Here is a 24435-nt window from a genome sequence, read left to right as displayed (position 1 = left end):
GATGTGCATAAGTCAGTCCCCAGGACATGAGGGAGGGTGAAAGGCAACCTGGGGAATCCACAGGGGCAGAACGAAGGTATCCTTCACACCCCCCATTTTGGCATGTAATATAGCAAAAATCACCTTCAGTTTGGGAGGTGGGAGTGTTTCATCAGCAGAACCAGAAAGCAATTTGTATGTTGAAGAATGTGTGGGGCAAAAGGAACACAGTAAGCAAACACTGGGACATGTTATAAGGTAAGAGAAATATTTATTTAATTTTACACAAGAACGAGCTTATACTGAACAAATTCAACCAAATATTAAGTGCAGTAAAACAAGGAAATAGGGATGAGTTCTCTTGTTAGAAAATATTAAGTAACCATGCCTGTGCATTATTTTTATCATGACAATAACGTTTCAGATTTCTTCTCAGAGTGTATATTGTACATATAACATGTTATAGCTTCTTTGCTTTGCTTCTGAAAATAGAACTCAATCACTGCCTTACATTTTATTTTTGCAGTGAAGAACTGAACTGATTCATGAAGATTCTGATCTAGAGGAGTATTTTCTGCACCAGTGAAGCCAGAGGTTTCCAAAGCCCCCATAAGCTCAGGCTTTATGTCCAGGGATCATGATGTCATGGTATGTATTTCACACCCATTCTTCCACACGCTTGACGTCAGACACCGTTGAGGTGGAATTCTGGTCTAGTTTTGCCCCAAGCCTTTTCCTTTTGTGATTTTCTCAAGCTCCATGAATTTCATAATTGAAAGTTCACTCAGCTAATAACAATGCTGCACTTAGCTGCCCACAAATCATCCACTTTAAGTTTTACCTTTTTTTTTTCTTTTTTGGTCTTTTTAATGAAACATTCTTTAAACAGAAATTTCCAGTGAGACAGTTAACTTCACAGTTCCTGAAGGCACTGTGGATCCACTGAGCAACAGATGTGGCCATTCTAGAGAAAAGACAGGGGAAAAAGGCACAGTATGAATTTTTAAGCCACTAGTCAGTTCTCACTGATTGTTACACATAACCGAACAGTGTATTTGTTATTTATATGCTCCTGAAAGTTCAGTGTCCTAATCACTTTTCATGTCTCACTTAAAAACCAACTGTGGCCAGTTATTTGTGGTAAATCATAGGCTAGCAGCAGCAGCTTTCTTTACTCCATGGCACTCTCTTAGATCACATTTGTTCTTTTATTTGCCCATTCACAAAATAAGCACTGAGTAAACTGAGCCCTAGACATGCTGATGAATAAAGCAGATATGGTTGCTACTCTCACAGGACAGGGCCTATAGCTGTATCCATTAATAATCAAGTGTACAATCAAAAATTGTAAAAAGTGCTAGAAAAGAAACAAACTAGGTGATGTTATGAGATTAATAAAAAGTCTGGCTACTTAGATTGGGTGGCCAGAGTAGAATTCTATATAGAAGTGATGTTTAACCCAAGACCTCAAGATAGTTCTGTGAAAAGTTATGCCAAGAGCACAGGGAACAGAATTAGTAAAGGCTTTAAAGTGAAAAGAGTTCTGTGTAGTTAAGACGCCTAAAAAAGTTCTGTCTTGGCAAGAATTCTAAGTGAAGAAACTATAGAGATGAGGCAAGGAAAACAGGGAAGAGCCAAATAAGCACAATGGGTTTTTATAACAAAGTACCAAAATAGTATAAAAAATAGTGCACTGGGACAACCCAGAGGGATGGTACGGGGAGGGAGGAGGGAGGGGGTTCGGGATGGGGAACACGTGTATACCTGTGGTGGATTCATGTTGATGTATGGCAACACCAATACAATATTGTAAAGTAATTAAGCTTCAATTAAAATAAATAAATTTATATTAAAAAAATAGTATAAAGAAGGATGAACACTGAAGTGTTGATGCTTTTGAATTGTGGTGCCGGAGAAGGCTCTTGAGAGTCCCTTGGATTGCAAGATTAAACCAGTCAGTCCTAAAGGAAATCAACTTTCAATATTCATTGAAAGGAATGATGCCGAAGCTGCAAAACTTTGGCCACCTGATGCAAAGAGCCTACTCATTGGAAAAGACCCTGATGCTAGGAAAGATTGAAGGCAAAAGGAAAAAGCGGCGGCAGAGGAAGAGATGGTTAGATAGTGTCAGCAAACTCTGGGAGATACTGGAGGATGGAGGAGCCTGGTGTGCTACAGTCCATGAGGTTGCAGAGTTGGACACGACTTATCAACTGAACAATGACAGCCAAAATAGCATAATGTATTACAGAAAAGAAAAAAAATTGTATCTTATTCTTTTGAATTTTCGCAATCTTTCTTCCAGTGGCTCGCTGATAATAATGATAGCGTTGTTATCATTGTTAGCATTGTTAACACAATCACAAGATGATAATATCCTTCTACTTTTTGAGTGCATACTCTGTGTCAGAAACTTCACCAGAAACTTTAAATACATTATCTAATTTCAACCTCAGAGCATTCCCAGTAGGATCACTATTAATAGTGATGATTTTTAGGTTCAGAAACTGAACATCAGAAAGCTTAAATATCATGTCCAAAGTCTCACAGCTAATATAAGGATACAACTGGGATTAAAATACAGGTTAGTCTGACTCTAAAGCTCATCTTCTATTTGATATCTTCTCTCAGATAATTGACTTTACATGATTGAAAATGTATCAGACCTTAATATGATAAAACCAAAAGGTTCAGATAAAACTTAAGAAAGGACCTTAATACTTTAGCCTTTGTTAAAGCTTACCAAATGAGAGAAAAGACAGTCTATATCCAAGAAGAATATTATCAATTTAACTTAACCCTCTTTCTTTTAATTGTTATTAAGCAGAATTCTTACTCTAATGGCAAAAAACTGTGACAGACAACCATTTCTTAGCTCTCCAGCAGTGTTTTAAAGCTTTGTTGTTTTGCTCAGAGGCTGAGCATTTCTAACCATAACCTGGTCACATGATCTTTCCCAACTCACTGACCCAGTGAAAGGAGAGGTATACCAGTTCCCAAGAATATCAGTTCCTCAGACTGTATGGATTTTGAGCAGAGAGAGTTAGGGAAATTTCTGGAGTATAAGTAGATTTTAGGAAGAGAAGATATATTTCCCCAAATCTTCGAGTAATGTTTTTCTTATTCCCTATCAGTATGTTCTGCTATAGGAACATGAATGCTACAGACCATGCCATTGATAGCTCCTCAATTAAGGAAACCTAGTTGATATAAGAAAGAGTAATAAAATATTCCACTGGGGTCCAATTTCAGTAATGGCATAGTTACTTACACAAGACTGTCTCTCATATGGATAACTATAAAGTTTGGACAAAATATAAAAATTATTTAAATCAATGAATTAGTGACTAAAAGCAAGCAGACACTGGAGGAATTTCAATCTCTGAAAGGAGAGAAATGTATTGTGTGAGATTCTTTTCTACCTGGCATTTTCCCTTAGGGCACTGTCTAGTCTGTGAAACTTAGGATAACTACAACTCAAGCAGAAAGCCACAATCTGATAGACTTCAGATGTTGGAGGACAACACTTGGGGCTGCCAGGGTGCCTGGAAATTCAGAAGGAAATATCTTAGAAAGGAAGGAATGAATCAGCATGGAAACTCCCCTCAAATCAGTGGCTGGTCTTTGAATTGCAGAGGAGACTCTAAAAGGACAATCAGAGAGTCACAGCTTGAAGTTGGAGAGCTCTGAGCAGATATTTCAGATGCTGCTCCCTGTGGGTAGTAGTGCTTAAAATCTGTGCCCTACCAAGTTAAAAGGGACTGATAAAAAATTTCAGGCTTTCATGTTTAGGAATAAAACAGTCTCAAGATTAAGAGATTCACCCTAGAACTAAGGGTACATCTGGAATAGATCTAACTAATATAAAGTCTAGCCTTCTCAATTGCAAGTTTATTGGCTGTAATTTGAAATTTGCTAGAACGACAACAGTCTTCAGGGGAAGCCAACAGAATGGAGGACCTATAGAGGACCTATTCTATATTCTGTCCACAATATCCAATAAACCATAACCATTATTAGATATGTGAAAAAACAAACAAGCAGAAAAAAGTGACTCATCAAGAGAAAAAGTAGTGAAAGAGAAATGACTCAGAGTTAATCCAGTTGGTATAAATGCAGATAAAGACTGTAGTCACCAGGCTCCTCTCTGTCCATGGAATTCTCCAGGCAAGAATATTGGAGTCACTAGCTATTTCCTTCTCCAGGGGATCTTCCTGAACCAAGGATTGAACCTGGGTCTCCTGCACTACAAAGTGATTCTTTACCGTCTCAGCCACCAGGGAAACCCAGATAAAGACTAGAAAGTGTCTATTACAAATGTGTACAAAGATGTTAAGAAAAATTTAAAAAAAAGGTTATAATGAATGAAAAGGTTGTAAATTGCAGCAGAGTAATGAAACTAAAAATAAAATTAAATAAAAATTCTGGAACTGAAAAGCACAGTATTTGAAATGAAAAATTCATTGGATGGGCTTAACAGAAGATTAGAGATGGCAGAAGTAGTCTGTAAATTTGAAAAAAATATAGAAATTATCCAATATTTAAAACAAAAAGACTTCTTCTTCTGGAACCCCTATGATTCGAATGTTGTAGCATTTAATATTGTCCTGGAGGTCTCTGAGATGTTATTTGCAATAGTGAAAAATTCAAAGCAACCTAAATATTCATGACAAGAGGAATGTCTAAATAAATAATTGTGCACCCTTTCTGTGGAACATCATGCTGTAACTTTCTAAAAATGAGGTGGACCTGTAAGTACTGACATGAAAAACTGTCTAAGTCATATTATTAAGTGAAATAATGGAGCCATCATTTATGTTAAAATACATATGCACACAGATAGGGGCAACCCCATGGAGAAAAATCTAGAAGCATTGTTAATGGTGACTGTTTCAAGGGAGAGGGCTAAGACAGCGGGCATTGGAGAAGGGACTAATCAGAGGTACTTTCGTTTGATCTATTAAGTTCTGATTTTTAACAAGGAGAATCTACTACTGAGGAAATTTTAAATGGTTTTTAATGTGCAATCTATTTTTAACATGCGTCACAAATGTGGAAGTGATGAAGTTATAATAAACTGTAAACTAAGTTGCTTTAAAAAAAAAACAAAACAAAAAGAAAAGGATTGAAATAAAAATAGAATCTCAGTGACCTTCAGGGTAATATTAAACCATATAACACATGGGTGATTGGAGTCTTGGGAGAATAAGAGGGAGAAAGTGTGGCAGACAAAATATCTGAAGAAACAATTGTCAATTTTTTCTCAAATTTGGTGAAAAAAAAATCAATTTAGATATTCAAAAAACCCAGCACATCCCAAAGAGAATAAAGACAACAAAAATCACACTTAAGTGTATCACAGTCAAAATTATAAAAACCAAAGGTTTTTGGTTATATTATTATTTTAGTTGTTGCATAAGCCAACAACAAAAAATAACGATATAAAGAGTTATAATTAAGAATCTAAAAGAAAAATTAAATTGAATAATAGAAAGACTTATATAAAACTAATATAAAAATAAACAGAAGGAAAGCAAGTGGATACTTTCCTTGCATACATAAGATTATTAAAAAAACAACATATAGAACAAGCAGAAAACAAATCGCAAAATGGTGGCCCCTAAATACATGAATGTCAAAAACAATATCAAATATAAATCGACTAAACACTTCCGTTAAAAGACAGAAACTGTCACACTGGATTAAAAAGTAAGAACTATTTATATATTATCTATAAATATGCATTCTAAATATAAAACTATAGACAGGTTGAAAGTTGATGAATCAAAACATAGTGTGTGGTTTCATAAATACCAGGCAAAACTGACTACTTGTCTAGAAATCTTGTTAGCGATAAAGAGGGACATTACTTAATGATAAACTGGTCAATTCACCATTAGACATAAAATAATACATACTGTGTGATACACATATGAATTTTTAAATAGGAAAAATACATTTGTTGTAATGAAATAAAATTGAGGTTTCCTACAGGAATAGGTATTGCCTGCTGCTGCTGTTAAGTCGCTTCAGTCATGTCCGACTCTGTGCGACCTCATAGACGGCAGCCCACCAGGTTCCCCCGTCCCTGGGATCCTCCAGGCAAGAACATTGGAGTGGGTTGCCATTTCCTTCTCCAATGCATGAAAGTGAAAAGTGAAAGTGAAGTCGCTCAGTCGTGTCCGACTCTTAGCGACCCCATGGACTGCAGCCCACCAGGCTCCTCCATCCATGGGATTTTCCAGGCAAGAGTACTGGAGTGGCGTGCCATTGCTTTCTCCTAGAAGGGGGCAAAAAGTTACTTGCTAGACTGTTGAAAGTATTCTATATTTTGATTCATCAAACATAAAAAATTTGCACAAAATCGCTATGTATTTGACCTTAACAAACATTACCTTGATAAAACCTAGAATAAAAGATGATCTACTGAAACTTAGGCTGCTATGAATAGTAACCATCCACTGCCATAAAAATCTAATTATTTTTTACACAATAACAGTGAGTTTCCTTAACACCCTGTTATTTCTGGCTGTATTTTACTGGTAAAGGAGTCCTCATCAGTCTGCATACTAAACTCTATAAAATCAAGATTAGAAGACAGCTGACTTTCAGCTTTCAGTAAAATGTTTCTATATAATATATACAAAGCATAAAATATTTTATTAGCATATATATTTAATATAATTTTTATAAAATACTGTTATTAATACATTAATGTTTATAAATTATATAACAGATAGAATAAATATATGTATAATTATAATATATGTACACATATGTGCTATAAATTGTTGTTCAGTTGCTAAGTCGTCTGACTCTTGGTGACCCCATGCACTGCAGCACACCAGGCTTCCCTGTCTATAAATAATCTACATAAAAATGAATATATTTTAAATTCCACTATTATCAATATTTTAGTATATCCTCATAGATTTCATTTCATATTTCTCTGTTTTTAGCCTTCTTGTAATCAAAGTACATATATAATCACACAGTATTTTTATCTTAATTTTCATTATAAGCATTGTTGGTACTTGAGTGATTGAATGATGCAATCATAAAATTACGTATAATGTACAGTTGTAGTATTATATGTTAGATTTTGTTGTTGTTCTGTCACTCAGTCATGCCCCACTCTGCGACCGCATGGACTGTAGCACTCCATACCTCCGTGTCCTTCACTACCTCCTGGAGTTTATGTTATATCAGATGCTGTGTGCTTAGCTGCTCAGTTGTGTCTGACTCTTCATGACCCCATGGACTGTAGCCCACCAGGCTTCTCTGTCCATGTGGATTCTCCAGGCAAGAATATTGGAGTAGGTTGCCATGCCCTCATCATAATTTATTTAACCATCTTTCCATTGTTGGGTATTTTGGTTTCTTTTTGATTCTGCATGCCAATTAATGTTGAGGTGAATATTAGAATGCACACAGTTTGTTCCATATTTTAGATTATTTCTTTTGGTTGGATTCTGAGACTCAGGATTAATAAGATTTTCTGGATATTTCTGTGGAGATGGGGATGGGACTAGGAGGTATATGTTGGCTCTTGATTGTATTTTTCAATGTCACTAACTCTGCAAAAAAACTACAATTCCACTATATCACTGTTAACATTGGAAATTATTGTGAATTTTTTTTTTACTGTAGTATGTGGAAATAATAAATCATTATGTTAGTTTATATTTATTTCAATTATTTAAAAGCTGAATGCTCTCCTCTTTTTTAACAGTTGTATTTTTTCAGTCAGTCAGTCAGTTCAGTCGCTAGTGAATTGTTTATTCATTCTCTGTTATTTATGGGAAAATAAGTATTTTTAATTTTCATGTTTTTAATCTAATAAAGATATCATATCTGCTGAACATATTTTTCCAGTCTCTAATTGTGATTTTATACTTTGCTAATTTTGTATATCTATAGAAGCTCTAAATTTTTTGAGGTATATTTTATCACTTTTATGTTAGAAAAGGCATCTCTCTTCTAGAATTTTGATAAATATTTGATTACTTATCTTTATTTTGATTTATTTTTAATATATAACACTTTTTCCACATGGGAATTGTTTTGATACATAGCATACTAGTATATACAACTTACATCCCTCAAATTGCTATCCAGTCATTCCAGTATTCATAGAATAATCCTTTCTTCTCTTTTGATCTACTAAGCTCTTCTGACTATATTACTCCTTGGTAGCTCAGATGGTAAAGAATCTGCCTGCAATGCAGGAAATCTGGGTTCTGATCCCTGGGTCAGGAAAATCCCCTGGAGAATGGAATGGCAACCCAATCCAGTATTCTTGCCTGGAGAATTGCATGGACAGAGAAGCCTGGCCGGCTACAGTCCATGGGGTCGCAAAGAGTTGGATGCTACTGAGTGACTTTCACTTTTTATTTGCCTCCTGGTGGCTCAGACGGTAAAGAATATGCCTACAATGCAGGGTTCGATCCCTAGGTTGGGAAGATCCCTTGGAGAAGAAAATGGCGACCCATTCCAGTTTTCTTGCCTGACCCTCTAATATCTCCTCCTTCCTTATTTATCAGCTGGGTACATCTCTCTTTATAGCCTGGAACTCAAAGCACAATTGCCTGAAAGCTCTCTGGAGTTGTGTAGTTTCTATCAGATTTAGGTAAGACAGCATTAGTAATTCATTTTTGATGTGAATTCAACTTCTGAGTGAAGGAAACATTTTTTTTTTTTTTGTAACCTAAGCAATTTAATGGAGAAGGCAATGGCACCCCACTCCAGTACTCTTGCCTGGAAAATCCCATGGAAGGAGGAGCCTGGTAGGCTGCAGTCCATGGGGTCGCAAAGAGTCGGACATGACTGAGCGACTTCCCTTTCACTTTTCACTTTCATGCATTGGAGAAGGAAATGTCAACCCACTCCAGTGTTCTTGCCTGGAGAATCCCAGGGACAGCGGAGCCTGGTGGGCTGCCATCTATGGGGTCGCGCAGAGTTGAAAACGGCTGAAATGACTTAGCAGTGACTTAGCAAGCAATTTAAATTTAAAGATATCTTTAAAAAGGAAAGGGAAGCTCTTAACCCTATTTCTCCCAGCTAACTCTTAATTCCTCAGGAAGTAAGATTGCTTGTTGGACAGCCTCTTAGCACAGTTCATTCTTCCTTCAGAGTGTCCTTCACAGTGAGTAATGTTGTCTCTGTCTGTTTCATGACTTAATGTTTTTGCTGTCCACTACCAACAATAATAATAGCCAACATTTATTGAGCACTTACTCTGAATGTGTATGAAACGTGTAGGAAACATTTTGTGGGGGCCCTTTCACTTAATTCTTAAAGCAACTTTCTCAAGTAGACAATATAAATTATTCTTAAGTAAGTAGTATTTTTATTCCAAGTTTTAGGTGAGAAAAACAGAGTCACAGAGAGATTTATAAATGTCCCTTGAGGTGACATTGCTAGTGTGGTGGACCAGGCTCTGAATCCAGGTAGCCTGATTTCAGATGCCCCATTCTTCACCTCTAGACCAGTGCTTTCCTATAGAATATTCTGCCATGATAGAATTGTTCTCTGCATGTGCTGTCTACTATGATAGCCACGAGCACATGTGAACACTTGAAATGTGGCTCGTGTGACTGAAGAACTGGATTTTTAATTTAATTTCAATGAATTTAAATAACCACATGTGGCTTCTGACTACAGAACCGGATAGCAGAGCTCTAGACGATAACCTGTTGGGGAAAATTTTCCAGGAACAATTTTTGCTGTTTTTGGTTATCATTCTGCCCTGGCACAACACCCCACACAAGTTGCATTTATTGACTACACCAGTAACTCAGAAGTGGTAGGATGGAGAGACAGTAAATGCAAATAGTGCTTTGACAGTGTCGAACTGTGAAGAATGCTTACCTCCAATGCAATCTCTCAAGCCTATTTGGCATAAACTTTATTTTTAATATAGCAAAAAATAAATATAATAAAATGACTATTAGGGATACATTTGGTAGCATTGAGCATATTCTTATAACTCAACTTAATAAGAAGGGAAAAGGGAAATGGCATCAAATAGTAACTTCTGAGAAATGGCAGTTATCTGACAAGAAATGAATCTAATGCCAAAATACACTTTCTGGAAACAATTCTACTAGGAGTCAAAAAGTCCTATTTGTTTGTAAGGCAGTAAATGGCAAGCTCATTCACACTCTTTACCCCCAGAAAATACTGTAATGTTTTCTGCCTATTACTGATTGCATTTTTCTTGTTGGAAGTATCTGTCTGAGCTATATCTGGTGTGTTTTACATTGCATCACTCAGTATATATTTTTGTTGTCACTGCTCAGAACAATAATCTATTAGGAGATTAAGAGTGTAAAGAGACTCAAATATCTTTGGCAATTAAATGTCAGAAAGTATTGCCCTATTAATCATTAATACCGAAGTTTCTAGATAATGCACCACTAAATGCACTCAAATGTATCCATATTAAATGTATATTAAAGTGGCACTGCATATACATTGCTAGTAACTTTTTGTAGTAAAAGTAACTTTCAAATGTGCTAATGCACTTTTAGAAGACCCCATTAAATGTTCCTCCCCAAAAGCTGTGCTTGATTGACAAATTGCATTGACTGAAAGAGCTAGAAATTTCGGTGTGAAATAGATAATAATAGTTTGAGATAACTTAAGGCATTTCATATTTCTTTGTCCTGTTACATCAAGTCACTCTAGTAAGAAATTTGTACTATGTGAATCGGAATTAAATTGCTCTACTGAAAAAAAAATTTAAATGGAAGTGTTAATTTAAAGAACCAGAGCAGTTAGAGATATCTGGCTGTGCTATGCTGGGAAAAATCTGACATCTTTGCTTTCTTGTTGTTGTTAAGCTTTTCAGAGTATTAGTTTTAGTGTTGACTCTAAAACTTTGAAGTGCAATGACCACTGAATCAAATATTTGTAAGGAACAATAATCCAAGTAGAAAGCTTTCAAGTTTGTCACCATTTTTGAATTCTATATACCCTGTCTACGTTATCAGTATTTTTGTTCTTAGTGAAGTAAAAGACATAATGCTTTATTTTCCTATGAGAATAAAAAGAAAAATCTTTATAATGATTTTTCTCCAGCTGTAGGAATAAAATATGTTAAACAACTCTTAAATTTTTCAACTCAATGTAACTGACCACAACAGACCAAGAAATATGCCCATTTTTGCCATATTGATTTTCACTTTGGAAAATGCAGTATGCTTACCTTGTTGATATATCTTATATCATAAAAAGACTAAATAAAAATCAATAAAATAATACTGTCCTCTATCATGAAAGAAACATGAAGCTTGGTGTTGTACTATTTTTTTAAAAAGATGTGTGCAGTTAGATGCTTTAGGGCAATTTACATAGGTTCTTTCTGTTCCAGTGATATAAATAACCATCATTCTGGTTCCAGACCAAGCACCTCCTTCTCCCTGAAAATGCTTTAAAGGATGCACAGGACAGTTAGCTTTGGCACTAATTAAGCTGAGTGGTCCTCCTCCCAACTCTGAACAGTAAAAGGAAGGAAGGTGCTTCTCACTGGCCACATTAATATCTATGATTCCTGGGCACAGCTGGCCAAGTGCTCCCTACTTGAATATAGTGGGTTTTACCTTGCACTGGCAGAGAGTACACTCAGTGCCATGTTTGATCCAAGAGGACCCAGTGAAGCGAACCACATTCATCTCGTCCAGGCAAGTTTTGGTGATGTCATTGCGGATGGTGTCAGCCTGGCAAGGGTCGGTGACACAGCGTGGGCAGCACTCGTTCTCGGGGAGGACACTGAATTCACACTCCACCTCTGGGCAAGGCAGGGGCCAACAGTCAACTTCCCCTTGCTATAAGGAGAGCAGATGGACAAGGGTAAAGGGAGGGGAAGGGAGGGAACACAGTGTTTACTGAATACTCAATTACTCAATTTCTTTGATGGACATTCATACTTAGACCTTCACAGCCATGAATGTGGTAGGGAATCCACACATGAGCTCTATACTGTAGATGGATTATGAAGCTGTCTTCATGGGTTAAATAAGAATAGCAATAAAGGAAAGCAAAAACCAATTCTCTTAAAACAATTAAATGGGCACGTCCTCTCTTTCCCATGACAAAGAACTGTTTACTACAGAAGAGATTTTTACTTAGCTTTTTTGCCTATGAGATGCTTTTTCCTTCCTTTCAGTCTTTTACCCTACTTTCTCATTTATTCCCTTCTGCAAAAAGAAAGTTTTGTCCACTGACAAGAAAGTAAATTGAAATATGAAGGAAATTTGACAGTTTTTCTTTGTTCATTTATACATTTCTCAGTGTATGGACTTTGGGAAAAAAAACAAAACGAGGAGCTGATTTCAGTCATTTTTATTGCACATGGGAAAATTGTGTGAACTGGATCTTTTTAAAACTTAGTTCCCACCTGTTTCCTATTTTCTTCATAATTCTGAGTCTCATGGTCTTGGGAGATGAAAGCAGCCTTCAGGCACAAAACTGACCTTGCTCTTTCAATTGATTTTTGGGTTGAAAGTATAAAAAGGAAGCAACAAAAAAGCATTGCTTTAAAAATATCCTCACACAAATAGAAAGGAAACTAGTCCTAACTTTAAGACTAGTATCTATGTTGGAGGAGGCAATGGCAACCCACTCCAGTACTCTTGCCTGGAAAATCCCATGGTTGGAGGAGCCTGGTGGGCTGCAGTCCAGGGGGTTGCGAAGAGTCGGACACGACTGAGCGACTTCACTTTCACTTTTCACTTTCATGCATTGGAGAAGGAAATGGCAACCCACTCCAGTATTCTTGCCTGGAGAATCCCAGGGATGGGGGAGCCTGGTGGGCTGCCGTCTATGGGTTCACACAGAGTCGGACATGACTGAAGTGACTTAGCAGTATCTATGAAACTTTCTTCTATAAAGACGTGTAGATGAATTTTCATTTATACCATAGAAAGAAGCAAAAAATCTGGCCACATGAAAAATGACTGGGGTCTTCTTACCAAGTCTTTATTTTCTTTTTAACCTATTGTTTCCAGCAGAAGTTTCATATATATATACATTCAACTCTAACATTCTAATATTTATTGCAAATTCAAACTATGTGTAAAACAGGGTTACCGCTGGAATAGTGTTGACAGTAACAATTTTTAGAAAGAAAAAAGGTATTTTGTTTTTGTTTTTGTTTTTTTAAGTCAGAGCATAATTGACAGAAATGGAGTAACAAAAGGTTTACTTGGAAAAAAGGATTTTTTTGAATGCCATTGTTCCGTTCATAACTGTTTTTAAGTAAACCTAGGCTGAGTGGGATTGGGAAAGTGAGGACAGCCTTTTCTTCTTTGGAGCTCTGGAGATTGTCCTGAAAGACGACATGGCATGGTTTACTGCATCTACCCCTGGACACTCCTTCTCAGGTCCTGAATGCAGAACCATCACCTTGTCATCATAACTGGTTCACCTTTTGTAACTTCCAATGCTATGGCCAGGTACTGAATATTGGTGGAGGGGCAGGGAAGGTTGCTTTCCTATTTTGATTCTGGGCATAATGTTTCCTGAACTTTAGGTAGCCAAACTTACCAGGCAGCGGCACTGCTGGCAATTCTGAACCCAGGTGTCGCCACTATTGTACAAGGTTTCCCCGTTTTGATGGAGGCACTGACTGCTCAACCTTGGGTCACATTCAGGGCAGCAGAAAAGATCAACTGTGGGATTCTCACAGTCACAGACCATCCGTCGACACATTACAAATCCATTCTGTATGACAAGGAGAAAAAGTAGTTACCAAAAGCCTCTGTTTCTCAATATACTGATATCATGTGTATGTGGGTGTGTCTGTACGTGTGAGTACCTATATAGATAAACATCTATATATACATTATACATATGTGCTGTGCTGTGCTAAGTCACTGCATTCATGTCCGACTCTTTGGGAGCCTCTGGACCATAGCCTGCCAGGCTCCTCTGTCCATGAGGATTCTCCAGGCAAGAATATTGCAATGGGTTACCATTTCCTCCTCCAGGGGAATATATATAGATATATTCATAATATATCTATATTCATAATTATCTCTATATATATATACATGTATATTACATAATATATCTAAAATCAGGCTTCCCAGGTGGTGCTAGTGGTAAAGATTCTGCCAGTCAATGCAGGAGATGCAAGAGACATGGGTTCCATCACTGGGCCAGGAAGATCCTCTGGAGGATATGGCAACCCACTCCAGTATTCTTGCCTGGGAAATCCCATGGACAGAAGAGCCTGGTGGGTTACTGTCCATGGGGCCACAAAGGGTCAGACACAACTGAGTGACTGAGCATCAGCACCATAGCTATAATTTCAGATGTTGATTTGGTAGTTTGAGATAACTCACAGTTTTCTCAATATAACTGATTTTCTTTAAAATTCCTATTTGTAGCTAACACCCAGAAATTACTCAAGCTGGAGAACTTCCAATTTTCTTTCTGCACATTACTGTTTAAATGACTTGACTGGAAAAATTTTTTTCAGAAATAACCAGTATAGAATGATAACCACTGCATGGCTCTTATGTGCAAATAAATTCGTGTATGTATATATAAATTTTTATGTACTTATAATTTGAATACTAACTAAAGTTTGTTCTGTGTAATGGATTGTATGTTTATATTTGGTAGGTAGTCATCGAGTTTTACATATTATTAAGTTTATAGATATGTTAACCTTATAATTTGTACAAGCTGTTATCAATTTCTTTAATAATAGTTGAGTCCTTGGTATTATTATTTAACTATAATTTAAATTTCTATTATCAACTGGGTACACAGAACACCTCTTAAAACTGAAATATAACCCAAATAGGTGTTTTTTCACTTGCAGGCCATAGCGTGTTCATTCTGGCTTCACTTATGCATTCATTCAAATATGACACTGTGCCTATAAAAACAGCCTAGTTAGAATCAAAATTCTATCATTGAATAGATAAACACACTGTGGTATTTCTGTACAAAGGAACACTATTCAGTAATAAAAAGGGATGGGTTACTTATACAGGTAACGAATATAATTGAGTGTCAAAGCATAATGCTGAGACAAATGTCAGACACAAAAGAATAAGTATAGTTTTCACTCATATACCTGGGGGATTATTTCCAGGTTGCAGGTGGATACCAAAATCCATGGATGCTCAAGTCCCTTATATAAAATGGCATAGTATTTGCATATAACCTATACATAATCTCCCATATACTTTAAATTATTTCTAGATTACCTATAATATCTAATATAATATAGAACTTATGTAAAAAGTTGCTGGGGTCAGGAAAATGAAAGTTTTGCTTTTCAGAACTTTCTGGAGCTTTCTCCTTAAGTATTTTTCATCCACAGTTAGCTGAATCCATGAATGTGGATCCTGCAGATATGGAAGGCCAACTGTGTTATATGATTCCACTTATATGAGGCTGTAGAAAATACAAATCTAATCTGTAGAAATAGGACACAGTGTTTACTTGTGTCTGGGGCTATGGGATTAAGAAAGGGCAGAGGCCAGCCAACGTGGGTAGGTGGAAATGTTATGTTATATTAATTGTGCAGAGGTTAATCAGATGTATGCATTTGTTTATCAAGCCGTACACTTGAAATACATGCAAATTACACCTTGATAAAAATGGTTACAGTGCTTTGTTTATACCAACCTGACATGAACACACGGAGCACCGGTCATTTTCCAGCACCCAAATCTGACCGTTGTGCTTAATTTTTCCATCGTGGATGCAATCCCCTGTGCAGTTCTTCCCGTGAGGACATCGGCAATCATATCCACCATCCAAGTTAAAGCAAATGGTGTCATTGGCACAGCTGTGCCTCCCAGTCCCACACTCGTCAATATCTACAGCCAAGAAAAAGCAGCAGGCAATGTGCTCAGAATATGCTCTGTTTCAAATAACTGCGATCAGGCAAGTGGTCTCCTGACATAAAGCACTCAACTGTAAATTAATTTTCATCTTACTGGCATGTATTTCCTAGTAATGCTGACTAAAGCAATGTTAATGATCTTGGGATTTCACAGGAAAATATCATACTTGATTTTAAACACCAAATAACCTTGGCTAGATTTTCAACTTTTATATCTCTGTAAATATCATTAGGCTTTATGAAACATATTTTTTTTTTAAAAAAGTTAAGGATAGGACTCAATATATCAAACACAGTTTGGCAGTGGAAATTCTAAAAGTGCCTATGTTTTTTTAATTGGCAAAATCATCCTCAATGTTAAAAAGGTGCTTCCAGAAAATCCCTTCTTCATGGGGGATGAAATGTTATGGAAGCCCTGAGGCATTTTCATCCAGTTTCAAGCCCTGTTCTCACAGCCATGTCACTGTCAGGTAAGCTCTTTCCAGCATTCTGCTCAGGTGTTCTGCCCTTAATGGTCCAGGCATTTGCACACTGTCCTTACACCCTGCCCTTCAGCCATGGAAAGGCAAGTGATCACAAGCAATCAGCATCCCTTACAAAGAATTCCCCACTTCTCAGCTTTCCCATTTCGTATCATAATTTCATCTCCTGCCTGACTCAATTGGCACCTGCCCATTCTTCACCTGACTTCAGCTACTCCATGGCAATCGTAGCCTAAAGCATTTTCATACAGATGAAAAGCAAACATATGTTGACCCACAGATCAGGTCCAAGCGAGGAGATGTGATTCATTTTATTTATCCCCATCATTTAAAGGTCATAAGCCAAAATCATTCCAGGGATATTGTACGAGTGGCAGTAAGGACTTATTTCCTATATCATCTGAGTAAAGGTCAAGAAAAAAGAACTAAATCACAGCAGGAAAAGTGGGATAGAGAGAAAATGGAATGTATAGCTTTTAATCAGCAGAATGTACACTGATTTTCCTTCAAAATTATAGGATTTACTATCTTCCTTAAATGGTTTGATTTCAACATTGTAGAGGAAATAAACTAGTCAAGATTATATTTTAGCCACATTTCAATTCCTAAATATTTAAGTTCTATCATATATGCATTCCTGACAATAAGTAACATGATTATTTCTATGTACTTTGATTTTTATTAGTTCTCATATCAACAAAACCTATGAATTGAGAGGATAGCTGAAAAGATTTCTATTACAGCTATAGTAAACTTTATTATAGGTTGATATGTCAAGGATAATACTGTATAAAAAAGACCATGATAAAAAAATAACAGCATAAGAATACATGAAAATCTTAAAAAATACATTTATATAACTGTATTAATATATACACCTATATATCAGATATATATGTGTATATCAGATCCGAAAAAAATTTTCTTTTGGTGAGGAAATGAACTTTATATAGCAGGTCTATATTTGCTCTATTTGGAATAATAAAGTATCCTCAGAGTTGATATTTGTCTCCATTAAATATTCTTATAATTAGCAATTATAGGAAGCAAAAACACCACCACTGATCATCGTTGTTTGGTCTCTCTGACCACAATCTCTACAAATACCTCTTAATATATCTTTTAATATCCATTACATATATATATGTTTTATATATTTCACTCTTTAAATATCCACTAATATAAGGACATTATTGCATTAATGGCAATGGCTGGACTTGAACAATCATTTCATTTTGCCTGACATTTAAAGTAAAATTTCTACTAACAGGTTTGTTTGTTTGGTTAAAAGCAGAGAAAGTCCTTGGATTTGATGCAGCAGACAAAGAAGAAAAGATTTTTAGGTACAAAGAGAATATGTACTCAAAGTATATTAACGACCAAGAAATAGAATAAAAAGTTGCTTACAACAATGGTTGGCATGTACTTGTCATACCTGGAGAAATATTAATATTTAAGCAGAAACATCATAGTGGACTAACTCTTACCTTTTGCTATCCTGTGAGATTTGAATTAATTTGAACTTACCTTACCTTTCTTGCTTGTTATCTATACTGGGTTTCTCAGTGCAGAAACTATTCTCAATTGAATGGTAGTATAAAATTTTGGAATTTATTTTTATATACAGTTTTATTGTAAGATTCCTACATTACATATACATAAAGAGTGTATATTCTGCTTTGAAAATTATACTATAGTATACAGAAATTCCAACTTTAAAAATATTGATTATTTCTTTAGTGAGTGATTGGAGAAATAATGTTGTCAAAGCCAGTGGTCAAGTCTCAGTTCCTGTCTTCAGCTGACAGCAGTTTCTGACACACGTCCTTCCCTCTCCCTGACAAATTTCATTTACTTGCTTCCTATCACACTAGCATACTGAAGCTGAAGCTCTAATACTTTGGCCACCTGATGGGAAGAGCCAACTCATTGGAAAAGACCCTGATGCTAGGAACCATTGAAGGCAGGAGGAGAAGGGGGCGACACAGGATGAGATGGTTAGATAGCATCACCGACTCAATGGACATGAATTTGAGCAAACTCCAGGAGATAGTGAAGGACAGGGAAGCCTGGCATGCCACAGTCCATGGGGTCACAAAGAATCAGATATGACTGAGTGACTGAACAACATCACATTGGTAGCTCTTTCTGAATCTTTCTTCCGCCCACATACTCATTCTCCAGGTGTGGCAAAAACATTATGGATAAGATTTAGGCAAGAAAAGAGGAGGTAAAGAGTGGTCTAGTCAGAGGTAAGAGTGTGTTTGAGCCCCAAAGTTCAGAGCCATTAAGTGTATTAGAGAATCAAAAGTGTTGGTATGACTTAAATGGCCAGGGAGAGCAGAGTGGGGAGACACGCTGAAGGGTTCTCGGGGCTCAGTTAAAGGTCATGTTATAAGAAATTTGAACATTATAATGAAGTCTATCAAATGTCCTTTTAGGGAATTGCAAAAAAACTATTCACATATCCATTTTAGAAATATTCCTCTGGCTTCATTTTGGAAAAGGGACTTAAAATGGATTAGAACTTTCAATTAGAAGACCAATTAGTAGACTGTTCAGTATTCCAGGAAAGAGATGGTCATATAATAAAAGTAAACACCAAAGTCTAAGTACATTCATATAATGACTCATTTAATCCTCACAACAACCGTGAAAACTACAGTTATAATCCCCATTGTATAGATCAGGGAACTGAGGCAGAAACATGTTGCATAACTTTCTCAAGATCACACAGCTAGTAAGGTATAGATAGAGCACAGAGGGGAACCCAATCTGTCAGGCTCCAAGTCTGTGTTCTTAGGCATAATGCTGTACTTAATAGTAGCAGTGGGGATGCACACATAGAAATAACAAAGATAAAGCCATTTAGTGATTTGTCGGCTTCAGAGACTAAGGAGAGAGAGGGGTCATGAATGATTAGATTTCTGGCTTGGAAAATTTGGTAGATGCTATTTACATAATGAAGAGCAAGATTTTGATAGGGAGTGGTAATGTTGCAGAGAAGAACCAATTCTGACTCCAGGTTGGAACTATTTCCTTGACTTGCTTTTAGTCAGTCAGTCAGTTCAGTCGCTGAGTCGTGTCCGACTCTTTGCGACCCCGTGAATCGCAGCACACCAGGCCTCCCTGTCCATCACCAACTCCTGGAGTTCACTCAAACTCACGTCCATCGAGTCAGTGATGCCATCCAGCCATCTCATCCTCTGTCGTCCCCTTCTCCTCCTGCCCCCAATTCCTCCCAGCATCAGAGTCTTTTCCAATGAGTCAACTCTTCACATGAGGTGGCCAAAGTACTGGCGTTTCAGCTTTACATCAGTCCTTCCAAAGAACACCCAGGACTGATGTCCTTCAGAATGGACTGGTTGGATCTCCTTGCAGTCCAAGGGACTCAAGAGTCTTCTCCAACACCACAGTTCAAAAGCATCAATTCTTCAGCGCTCAGCTTTCTTCACAGTCCAACTCTCACATCCATACATGACTACTGGAAAAACCATAGCCTTGACTAGACGGACCTTTGTTGGCAAAGTAATGTCTCTGCTTTTGGCTTGCTTTACCTTGCTGTTATCATAATCATTCAATAAGAGGTCCCGCCCCTGTCTGACTGTTAAACTAAAGTGCCGTTGTTCAGCTCACAGAGAATCAGACCCTCTCCACCTGTGAAAAGAAGAGATTAACACATCCCTTCCTTGATTCTCTGGAGAAGGAAATGGCAACCCACTCCAGGATTTTAGCCTGAAAAATTCTATGGACAGATTAGCCTGGTGAGCTTCAGCCCATGGAGTTGCAGAGAATCAGACACAACTGAGCAACTAACAATTTCACTTTCTTTCCCTGATGCTTGCCATTCCCAGAGATGTTTTGTAGAACTGATGGGTGCTTTTTACTTTATTTCTTCATTGCTTTTCCATCTATTCACACACTGTTGAAGCCTAGCTTGAAGGATTTTGAGCATCATGTTGCTAGTAGGCTAAATGAGTGCAATTGTGCGGTAGTTTGAACATTCTTTGGCATTGCCTTTCTTTGGGATTGCGATGAAAATGGACCTTTTCTAGTCCTGGGGCCACTGCTGAGTTTTCCAAATTTCCTGGCATATTGAGTGCAGCACTTTCACAGCATCATCTTTTAGGATTTGAAATAGTTCAGCTGGAATTCCATCACCTCCTCTAGCTTTGTTCGTAGTGATGTTTTCTAAAGCCCACTTGACTTTACACTCCAGGATGTCTGGTTCTAGGTGAGTGATCACACCATCGTGGTTATCTGAGTCATGAAGATCTTTTTTTGTATAGTTCTGTGTATTCTTGCCACCTCTTCTTAATATCTTCTGCTTCTTAATACTGTTTCTGTCCTTTATTGTGCCATGTTTACATGAAATGTTCCCTTTATGTCTCATTTTCTTGAAGAGATCTCTGATCTTTCCCATTCTATTGTTTCCTCAATTTCTTTGTATTGATCACTGAAGAAGGCTTTCTTATCTCTCCTTGCCATTCTTTGGAACTCTGAATTCAAATGGGTATATCTTTCCTTTTCTCCTTTGTCTTTCACTTCTCTTCTTTTTTTCAGCTATTTGTAAGGCCTCCTCAGACAATCATTTTGCCTTTTTGCATTTCTTTTTCTTGGAGATAGTTTAGATTGCCACCTCCTATACCATGTTATGAAACTCTGTCCATAGTTCTTCAGGTACTCTGTCTATCATATCTGATCCCTTGAATCTATTTGTCACTTCCACTGTATAATTGTAAGGGATTTGACTTAGGTCATACTTGAATGGTCTAGTGGTTTTCCCTACTGTCTTCAATTTAAGTCTGGATTTGGCAATAAGGAGTTCATGATCTGAGTCACAGTCAGCTCCCAGTCTTATTTTTGTTGACCACATAGAGCTTCTCCATCTTGGCTGCAAAGAATATAATCAACATGATTTTGGTACTGACTGTCTGGTGATGTCCATGTGTAGAATCTTCTTTTGTGTTGCTGAAAGAGGGTGTTTGCTATGACCAGTGTGTTCTCTTAGCAAAACTCTGTTAGCCTTTTACCTGCTTTGTTTTGTACTCCAAGGCCAAATTTGCCTGTTATTCTAGGTGTCTCTTGACTTCCTACTTTTGCATTCCAGTCCCCTATAATAAAAAGGACATTTTGGGGGGGTGTTAGTTCTAGAAGGTCTTGTAGGTCTTTATAGAACTGTTCAACTTCAGCTTCTTCAGCATTACTGGATGGGGCATAGACTTGGATTACTGTGATAATGAAAGGTTTGTCTTGGAAACAAACAGAGATCATTTTGTTGTTTTTGAGATTGCATCCAAGTACTGCATTCTGGACTCTTGTTGACTGTGATGGCTACTCCATTTCCTCTAAGGGATTCTTGCCCACAATGGTAGATATAATGATCATCTGAGTTAAATTCACCCATTCCAGGCCATTTTAGTTCACTAATTCCTAAAATGTCGATGTTCACTCTTGCCATCTCCTGTCTGACCACTTCCAATTTGCCTTGATTCATGGACCTAACATTCCAGGTTCCTATGCATTACTGCTCTTTACTACATAGTGAGAGAGTCAGTTCCTAGGCAGGTTGATAAGGAGTCTACGGGTCCCCAAGGAGAGAGGGGTGTGGAATTCTCAAGGAGGAAGAAAGGACAAATTTTTTTTCTTTCTCCACATTCCTTAGGATTATATAACAATAATGTATCCTGCCTGAGGACAATCTCTGGATTAAGGATAGTCTCTGGATTAAACCTTCTGTTATCTTAAAATGTAAATTATGGGAGTAGACCTGGTCTTTACAAGGATGTATGCTGCCTGAGGACAGTTTCTGGATTAAACCTTCTGGCTAATTCTATTATCTTAAAATGCAAATTATGAGAGTAGGTCTGGTGAGGTCTTTACAACCTCCAGACATTCTTTGGATTCACTGGAGAGTATATAACTTCATTGTTAACACTAGCAAGTGGGTACTCTTTCTACCCCCTTCTGATGCCTATGTCAGAAGCTTTCTCTATCTCCTTTATACTTTAATAAAACTTTATTACACAAAAGCTCTGAGCAATCAAGCCTTGACTTCTTTTCCTCCAGGGGCCAAGAATACCGGTGTCTTCGCATGATTCAACAACAACCTTTCAATAGGACTTGACTTCCATCACCAGTCACATCCATAACTGGGTGTTGTTTTTGCCTTGGCTCCATCTCTTCATTCTTTCTGGAGTTATTTCTCCACTGATCTCCCTTGGAGTTCATCTCTCAGTGTCCTATCTTTTTGCCTTTTCATGCTGTTCATGGGGTTTTCAAGGCAAGAATTCTGAAATGGTTTGCCATTCTTTTCTCCAGTGGACCATGTTTTGTCAGAACTTTCCACCATGACCTGACCATCTTGGGTGGCCCTGCATGGCATGGCTCATAGTTTCATTGAATTAGACAAGGCTGTGGTCCATGTGATCAATTTGTTTAGTTTTCTGTGATTGTGGTTTTCATTCTGTCTGCCCTGTGATAGATAAGGATGGGCTCAAGGAAGTTTTTGATGGGAGAGACTAACTGAGGGGGAAACTGGTTCTGATGGGTGGGGCCATGCTCAGTAAATCTTCAGTCCAGTTTTCTGGTGATGGGTGGGGCTGTGTTCCCTCCCTGTTTTTTGACCTGAAGTCAAACTATGGTGTAGGTAATGAAGATAATGGTGACCTCCTTCACATGGTCCCATGCAGGCAATGCCACGCTCAGTGCCCCTGACCTTGTAGCAGGCCACTGTTGACCCATGTCTCCACCGGAGACTCCTGGACACTCATGGGCAAGTCTGGGTCAGTCTCTTGTGGGGTCCCTGCTCCTTTCTCCTGGGTCCTGGTGTGCACAAGGTGACTGTATAGAGCTTCTCTATCTTTGGCTGCAAATAATATAATCAATCTGATTTCGATATTGACCATCTGGTGATGTCCATGTGTACAGTCGTCTCTTGTGTTGTTGAAATAGCGTGTTTTCTGTGACTACTGTGTTCTCTTGGCCTTTCCCTCTCTATTCTGCCTTTTGACTTTAGTTCCTCATTGCTTTTGATTTAGTTCCTCATTCCCTTGATTTAAGGTAAGAATTTGTAGTATTTGTTTTGAACATAATACTCAAAGATACTACCATATAAATATTTTTTTTTTTTTAGTCATACAAGTTCAAAAACACCCACCAAGCATAAAGGTAATCTAGAAATAAAAGCTTTAAATAAAAGGAAATGTGGGCATGAAATGCAATATTCCTTCACGGAAAAAAATAGTTGGCCTTGTTCTCAGAGAGAGACAAATTTTCAGGCACATTAGAAATGATGATGTGGATAAGAAAACCTTGCACATTTCCTGGGGATTAAATGTCTACACCTCTGAGGTAAATGGATGCGCAAAATAATTTACAGTTTGTATGCATGCAGTTTATTAACATGTATGTTGTAGATTACAGTCTAAAAAGTACAAAGTTATTTATTCATATCTTCAAACATGACTATTATACTTAAGAATAATTGTAAACCTACTGCTGTGGATTTGTCCATGTTGAAAGGCTTCTTGTTTTTTTCCCCAGCACAGAACTACGGAACTTGATCAGATATAACCATAGTCTTAAAATGGCATCCTTCTAAATGCTAATATTACAATTCTACAGATCACTGAAATTGCAGTAAGTAGATAGTTGTTAAAAAGAAGCATTTTAGTTCTCTTTTATATGACAAAGGTTAGTACTTTTAAAAGAATTCTTCAGATCACACTGTCCTTGAAAGAGTAGTAGATTTTTACGATAATCATTATAAATTCTACTGGAAGATAGTTGAATTATCTTTACAGAATTGTGGGTTTTTTTTTTTTTTTTTTAAAGAATAAGATTTCCCACTCTTTATGTATTTACGGAATTTCCTCAAAAAGCCTTTTCTGTGTAGGCATTTCACAAAATCCGTTACTTCCCTATATTTATCTGTATCATGTGTTATTTTAATGATTAGTTTTCCTTGTTACTTTTGGACACTTAATGAATGCACTCGTTATGTTTTGTCATTTTCGCCAGACTAGTATGTATTTACTGTATGGAAGGAAGTAGAAGTGTTAATCGCTAAGTTGTGTCCAGCTCTTTGCGACCCTATGGATTGTA

The 24435-nt window shown here is 37.2% G+C and overlaps 1 protein-coding gene across 4 annotated transcripts in view; it reads right to left on the bottom strand.

The window, feature by feature from the left end:
• Positions 1–230: 230 nt before the first annotated feature.
• NELL2 (neural EGFL like 2) overlaps positions 231–24435 on the bottom strand; it is a 464213-nt gene continuing 440008 nt past the window's right edge. For all 4 annotated transcript variants that reach the window (XM_024991811.2, XM_059886477.1, XM_005206382.5 and 1 more), the window contains 4 exons: positions 15628–15821; positions 13528–13704; positions 11583–11807; positions 231–943 (listed from right to left, as the gene is read on the bottom strand). In XM_024991811.2, the coding sequence (XP_024847579.1) occupies positions 893–943; positions 11583–11807; positions 13528–13704; positions 15628–15821 (647 nt within the window). In that variant the 3' untranslated portion in view covers positions 231–892. The remainder of the gene's footprint in view (positions 944–11582; positions 11808–13527; positions 13705–15627; positions 15822–24435) is intronic.

This window comes from Bos taurus, chromosome 5 (genome assembly GCF_002263795.3).
Source record: "Bos taurus isolate L1 Dominette 01449 registration number 42190680 breed Hereford chromosome 5, ARS-UCD2.0, whole genome shotgun sequence".
In the NCBI taxonomy this organism is placed as follows: Eukaryota; Metazoa; Chordata; class Mammalia; order Artiodactyla; family Bovidae; genus Bos; species Bos taurus.
This window is presented reverse-complemented; position numbering and strand designations above follow the sequence as displayed.